Source organism: Lactuca sativa, chromosome 2, assembly GCF_002870075.4.
Source record: "Lactuca sativa cultivar Salinas chromosome 2, Lsat_Salinas_v11, whole genome shotgun sequence".
Lineage (NCBI taxonomy): Eukaryota > Viridiplantae > Streptophyta > Magnoliopsida > Asterales > Asteraceae > Lactuca > Lactuca sativa.
In genome coordinates, this window is record NC_056624.2 from 112,243,706 (window position 1) to 112,251,218 (window position 7,513).

The following is a 7,513-nucleotide window of genomic DNA, read 5'->3' on the forward strand; positions in this document are numbered from 1 at the left end:
AAATGATATATCACTTTAATTTATTAAAAGTATCGTTTATAAAAAACGTTTTGTCAGAGGGTTTTTGGTCCCTTTGCATTTATAGTTTGTATATCTTATGTGGTTCGATATACTTAGTTCACTATAAACAATGCTCTGATACCAATCTGTCACTCCCTCAAACCAGAATGGCGGAAATATTCGGAGGTGGGTGACTTCACGTAGTATCATAACAGTTGAATATTGTAAAGAAAGTAAACACAACCATCATATATATAACAAAAATTTACATTGTTTGTGTGTAATAGATGTTTCAAAAGAATATTACAAATATGATGATTCAAAATGTTTTGATAATAGACACCGTAACGTTCCTTCTCCAAAAGCTGATGATTACCTGTATTACTGATTCCCTGAGAAATACAAGTAGTTTTGAAAATGTGTCAACAATTAAGTTCGTGAGTTCATAAGTGTTTTTGTACTAAAATTTGTATGTCTTTTAGTAAAAATAAATGAATATGTTTTCCAGAAAATCCAATATTTCCTTTCCATAGCTTGAAAACGTTCCAAAGGCTGAAGTGCAATAGTATCTTTCGTGCTCAAATGAGGAAAGTGAATTTACGCTCAAAATATGTATTTACTGAATGCATTCAAGAATCTCATAAATCATACTTATTTAATACTTCCATGTGAGTTTTATAACCATGCTATTGACCCAGACTGCCTGTAACAACGTTCTTCAGGCGTTGCAGTGTTATGACGTTTGTCACCCCAGACCTGCGGGTCTAACTGTAGCTAACAGTTTAGGTGCGGGATTGTCAATCTCGTATATATCTATACACAAATATCACACTCTCCCTCCAAGAGATTATGGTTCATAATACAAGGCTTGAAATGCATACTTGCGAGTACGTTGAAGTTGAATATCTCACAACACTTAGTATTAATAGATTTTATGAAAGAAAAGTCTATATTTAATGTAGATGAAAGTATTTCATTTGAATAGCTTGTAAAATATACCCATTATAGTTTTTCTGAAAATGTGTACCATTTGGTGTTGAAAATTTGATGTAATACTAACATTATATATAGTTTATACGTTGATGTCGAAGTTGTTTACTGTTTATAAATATATAGGTGGTGTATTTAAATCTGTATAAAACAATGAGTTTTTCTTTTATTGCACTTGTATTCCCCCCCCCCCCCCTTAAAACCACAAAAGACGAAAGACGTGAGAATGTAGGGGTATGAACTCACTTGTTTGGTTTGAAGAGAGTGAGACGAGAATCGAGCAGAACTTCGACTGCGGAAAGCTACGTCTTCGGATTTCTTGGGGATCTCGGTAGCATAGAACCTTCGTCGGGGTTCGGGTATGGAATCGAGGGTGTCGAGATAGTCTCTGGAGCTTAAGAGAGTGTAAGAGTGAGAGGAGAGCTGAGAAATGTGTGCCAAAACCCGGGGCTTATGCACTCTATTTATAGTACAGAAACACTCCGTACGCTTGGCGTACTCTAGGGGTATGTTGGGCGTACTTCGGAGTTGTCATCGCTTACGACTCGAGCCTAGCTAGCCTGTTAGCCGATGGGACGCGACCCTGCGTCTGAGTACGCTGGGCGTACTCTAAATTACGCTGGGCTTAATTTGTATTTCCAACTTCTAAATTCCGTAACTTTCGCGTACAAGCTCTGTTTTTCACGTTCTTTATATCCATGCGTAGGTGAGACTATGCTCTACAACTTTCATTTAGGCTCCATCGGCTAGTTTTGATTTATTTTTAATGGTATATTTTTAGAAGGCCGGGACTGCTAAAGTCTGATAAAAATCCATAACTTCTTTATCTGACGTCCGCTTTCGTCTGTCTTTTTACCATTGTACTCCTATTGTGGAGACCTTCAACTCTCGTTTAGGTTGCGTTGGCTAAAAATCGTTTTATCTTTAATTCGAGTTTATAGCTGTCTACCGCTGTTACGAAACTTAGAAAATTTGTAACTTCTCCATACGAAGTTCAATTTGGGCGTTCTTTTTATACACGTTCACGGTTTAACGTAATTTACGACTTTTGTTTAGGTACCTAAGGCTAAAATACATTTTATTGAAATTTCACTTTTTACATTTAGTAGTGTTTTACCGGGTGTGTTGTGGATTTTTGAGTGGACGTAACTTTTTCGTTATCACTCGGATTTGAATGTTCTTTATGTTTTTGGAAACCTTTGCACGATATCTAACATTTGATGCATTCCAATTTAGATTTTAGAACATTTTATTTTTGAAGCTAATTTCGTTGATTCCAAACAGTTTGTTGTATTTGACTTTTGAATGTTACATTGATTTGAAAAATATCGGGTTGTCACATAGATTGTGCACATGATGTTTCGCCTAGTTGGTTTTTGAAGTATGCAACCGTTTTCGCCATAACAGAACCGATAAACTTAGTCTCCTCTAGAGCCGTCGAATCAGATGATGAAGATGATGACATTTTGTTTGATACTTTTTGGAGAGAATAAGAAAGTATGAGTTGAAAAAATGGTTTGATGTTATGGTATTTATAGTATGATAAAAGAAAAAAAAATTATATATATATATATATATATATATATATATATATATATATATATATATATATATATATATAGCTGTTTGAATAAAAAATAAACATAAAAATAAACAACCTATAGGAAGAGGAGTGAGAACGCGATATCCCCACCCTCACCCTCCTCCCTGCGCCCCCTTCCCTGCACCAACAGTGCGGTGTTTCGCACTGCAGGACTCTTCCCGCCGCCTTCCCCGCACACGATACCGTCCATTCTTAATATGTAAGAATGAGATGAAAATTAGAACGGGGAAGAAGATGATGTGTGTGGAGAGAGAGAGAGAGAGAGAGAGAGAGAGAGAGAGAGAGAGAGAGAGAGAGAGAGAGAGAGAGAGAGAGAGCAATTCTTTATGTGAAATGGCTAAAGTACCCTTATGTGCATGAAATAACGTTGCTTTAGACAGACATCCAACCTAAGGACCGTTTGGGTTCAAGACTACATCCAAGGACTATACTTATGAGAAAAAAAATGCAAACTTAAACGACATTGTGTAATTTACTCACGAAAAAATAAAAAATTTTGAAAATTATAAACTTTGATAGAATTGAGAGATGATGGGGTTTAAATAATTCTCTTTGAGGTTTTTTTTTATTTAAGAAACCCTTTTATTTTATAATATTAATACCACGACATTGTGTAATTTACTCACATTGTGTGAATTACACACGAAAAAATAAAAAATTGCAAACTTAAACGACATTGTGTAATTTACTCACGAAAAAATAAAAAATTTTGAAAATTATGAACTTTGATAGGATTGAGAGATGGTGGGGTTTAAATAATTTTCTTGGAGGTTTTTTTATTTATTTAAGAAACCCTTTTATTTTATAATATTAATACCACGCATCTACCAAGTAGGTAATTGTCACGTCATCATGGTTCGACCAGAGACTCTTCGTCGTGGGATTCTCACCATATCACTTCTCGGTCCCTATTTAAGAACAAACCCATGAGGCGTTTCCTTCATCTATATCGTCTACGTAATAAAACAAAAAATATCAAGAATGACAGGAGTTCGAAGAATCAAACTAGGTTCACAGGGTTTAGAGGTATCTGCTCAGGGTTTGGGTTGTAATGGTATGTCGGCTTTCTATGGAGCTCCGAAACCAGAACCTGAAATGATCAAACTCATCCACCATGCCATTAAATCTGGGGTTACTTTTCTCGACACCTCAGACTTCTACGGCCCTAAAACCAACGAGATACTCCTCGGCAAGGTGGCACGGGATCTTTTCATCTTTGTTATCTGTAAATTTATTTTGGTGCTTTTATTACATACGTGGGTTGATTATCAAACAACATTTATAGAGGCTTTTGAAGGGAGGTGCGAGGGAGAATGTGGAGCTGGGTACCAAATTTGGAATTAAATACGAAGGTGATGCGATGGTGATACGTGGAGATCCGACCTACGTAAGGGCTGCATGTGAAGCGAGCTTGCAGCGACTTGGTGTGGATTGCATTGATCTTTATTATCAGCACAGGATTGACAGTCGTTTGCCTATCGAAATCACGGTCTTTAATTCCTCCACTTTACACGATCCTTGTTTTAATTAATATTTCATATATATATTTCCGAAGTCCTGAAAGTTATCATGTATTCATCTTTTCCATTTTTTGCATTAATTTTACATGTTTGAGCTTGCAATTTAGGTTAGAATATAAAATCGAAAACATATTGTAATAACTGGAGGAAAGATTAAACCAAAGGCAGATGTTTATATTCTGCAAAAAGATAAAAAAAATTGAAACAGCAATCTTCGGTTAAAAATCATAACTGGAATTCCTATTAATCTCCTCAAATGTTTTATTTGGTTGTTAGATGGGAGAATTAAAGAAGCTAGTGGAAGAAGGAAAAATCAAATATATCGGATTATCGGAAGCATCAGCATCAACAATCAGAAGAGCTCATGTTGTGTACCCATTAACAGCCATACAACTAGAATGGTCGTTGTGGTCAAGAGATGTTGAAGAAGAAATCATTCCTACTTGCAGGTTCGCTATCCGATCTATTCTTTTCATCATGCTTCCTTTTTCTTTTTCTTTTTGTAATTTTATCATTAATGAAGTATCCAAAAATCCAATGTTCTTATATTATGTATATCATACTCTACTAGAGAACTTGGGATCGGAATTGTTGCATACAGTCCCCTTGGACGGGGTTTCCTCTCATCTGGCCCGAAGTTGATTGAGAAGTTGGAAGATAGTGACATCCGTAAGGTTTGTTGGTATCTCTTTGTTTCCCCCAAAGTGGCATAATATAAAAACCGGCAAAAATATCTTTTCTTTTAGTTTAAATTTTGATTTTTTTTTTTTTTTTTTTTATTTTAGTTTTGTGGTTCTTTTTGTCATGTTTGTTTGTAGAAATGGCCCATTCCAAAACTAATATGAGTATTATATCTTTTTATTTTTGTTTTTACATTTTTTAATATCTATTTTAATATTTTAATAATTTAAACAGTAGAAAAGGACCCACACACATCTCTCTCTCAAACAAAAATTAAAGGTTCAATTTTAAAAGATACACACAAAACCAATCTCTCTGTGTTCTCCCATTGATGTTCAAGCTTGTTTTCCCATTGATGTTCAAGCTTCTGAAGAGCATAAGTTTTAAGCTTTAGAACACTAATCGACGTGATGAACATGATAAAAGTTTTTTGGTTTTCTGGATGTTCTTGTCTGAACATGAACATGAAAACGAAAAAAAAAAAAAACTATTGAATAAACAAATCTTAAATCCATGTATGTTCTAAACAAATCGAGACTCAAAATTATGTGTGCTTTTTCATCTTCATCACATACACACACATATCTCCATTATGTATGTGTTTAGTCATCCTTCATCTTCTTTCTAACCTCATTCATTTCCAAGACTGTGTTCAAAGCTGAAAAGTTAAAAAATACTTTGATCTAACATCTCCCTGTCGAATCAGATACAAGATGGAAAGGGATCAAAGCATATAGAATCCAATTTCGATCATAACATTATCAAAACAATTCAGGAACGAAGCATCACAAAAATCGAAGTAGTATAACCATCCATTGATTGAAACGTCAGTCGATCATCCTTCATCTTCTTTCTAGTCTCATTCCGCCAAATCGAACTTCAACTCCATCGAATCCAAAAAAAATAAGAATTTCTATCATGCCATTGAATTGCATAACAAATAAAAAAAATAATGCAGTCAAAAACTCCTTCCCATTAATCTGCATCGCCTACCGTTTTCCAACCTTACAAAAAAATGAACGCAGTGAAAGATGATGGATATGAGGCTGTTTGTCATTGCTTTTTAAACAACTTTTAGACTTTAGGAAAAGTCAAAAAAAAATCTAAAAGTTATTTGGGAATTTATAAAAGATCTTTTGAAGTAACTTTTGGCAAAGAACAAAATCCTTCTCTTTCAAAAGTTATGGAAATGTGACTTTTTCTAACTTTTCAACAAATAGAAAGTAAATTATATTAATACCCTTAAACTTACCAATCATTAAACACTCTCTCTACTCAACAACATTAAATGTCATTTTTGCCCCTCAAATGTTAATCCAAACAAAATTTAAAAAACTTCTTTTTACCAAAAGTCCTTTTGCAAAAAGAACTTTTGAAGCTATAAAGTAATCACAAACACCCTCTAATTTATGCTATCAAAAACTCCTTTCGCTTAGGGTCTATTTCTTACACCCAAACAACACCCAACGAAACAAAAGGATTAGGGTAAGGTTTAAAAATCATCACTGCCCACTACTAATGTCTTGGTGGTGATTTTCGATTAGTGGTGGCCGGTGGCGGCAGCCACCATCTCGGCGGTGGTTATTTATGGACAAAAAAAGGAGAAAAATAAAGAGATTAAGTTTTTTACCTTGAACAAGAAGCACCATTAGAAATCGCAGCCACCACCCTCTAATAGCCTTCATTTAGGGATGAACGAATTTGTTATGCCATATATTCTTGTTTGATTTTGGATTTTTTTAGTTCTATCAATGAAGATTATGAAGATTAAAGAAAGCAGACGCTCGGTGCGTGTGAGAGAGAGGCCTCTTTATTTGTTTTTACTACTAAAATATTCAATAAAAGAAAATTATATTTAAGAAAATAGAAAAACAAATTAAAAGGGTAGATTAGTCTTTTTAAGTTTATCATTGACTAATTCCGTAAACAAATATCTCAAAAAACCTTCAAACCAAAAAAATCGAGGTTTGACCTAAACTCAGGAAAAATTCATACCACATAGACATTTTTGCAATTTTGTCTCAAAACTGAATCAATTATATATTATATTATGTATAATAAAACATGTCAACTTTATAGCATTATATTAATTGGAAACTTTGATTATTTTTTAAATGTTTATAATAAAATCTCTAAATTATTTAATTAATGTGAATTAATACAAAAAAAAAATCTTCTACCTATAAATAAAGTTATAAATTTTAAAATTAGTTAACAATAATAATAATAATAACTAATAATAGACGGTTTTATAATGAATTAAGATCTATATGATCTTAAAACCTTTTATATGGATGGTCATCAACATTTTTTAGTACGAATTAATATATATATATATATATATATATATATATATATATATATATATATATATATATATATATATATATATATATATATATATATATAACAATAACAATAACGGATAGTACATTAAAATTGTAAATTATATTACAGTACTAATGGTTGACATTTTAAAAAATCATCATGAACGAAATTAATAAATAGTCAAATAAGTATGTTTTAAGTTATTTAATCATAATAAATGGTAAATAATAAATATTAAATCAAGAATTATATTTACTGTCATAAGTAAAAAGTCTTGAAATAAAAAAAATAATCAAATAAATATATTTTAAATTACAATTAACAAAACAATACTTGAAAGCTAATTTTATATCAAGAATTATATTCAGTCCAACTAACCGATAGAGGCCAT

The 7,513-nt window shown here is 32.7% G+C and overlaps 1 protein-coding gene across 1 annotated transcript; it reads left to right on the forward strand.

The window, feature by feature from the left end:
* Positions 1-3,519: 3,519 nt before the first annotated feature.
* Positions 3,520-5,182, forward strand: LOC111882079 (auxin-induced protein PCNT115). Its single transcript, XM_042899847.2, has 3 exons — positions 3,520-4,082; positions 4,390-4,562; positions 4,685-5,182. The coding sequence occupies exons 1-3, from the start codon at positions 3,954-3,956 to the stop codon at positions 4,824-4,826; spliced, it is 444 nt and encodes a 147-aa protein (XP_042755781.1). The 5' UTR covers positions 3,520-3,953; the 3' UTR covers positions 4,827-5,182.
* The last annotated feature ends 2,331 nt before the right edge of the window (positions 5,183-7,513 follow it).

Bases quoted from the DNA above. Each gene is read 5' to 3' on its own strand.
- LOC111882079 (XM_042899847.2), top strand. From the start codon at position 3,954: ATGGTGATACGTGGAGATCCGACCTACGTAAGGGCTGCATGTGAAGCG. The intron at 4,083-4,389 runs GTCTTTAATTCC...TTTGGTTGTTAG, and splicing joins GTTTGCCTATCGAAATCACG to ATGGGAGAATTAAAGAAGCT. The intron at 4,563-4,684 runs GTTCGCTATCCG...ATACTCTACTAG, and splicing joins GAAATCATTCCTACTTGCAG to AGAACTTGGGATCGGAATTG.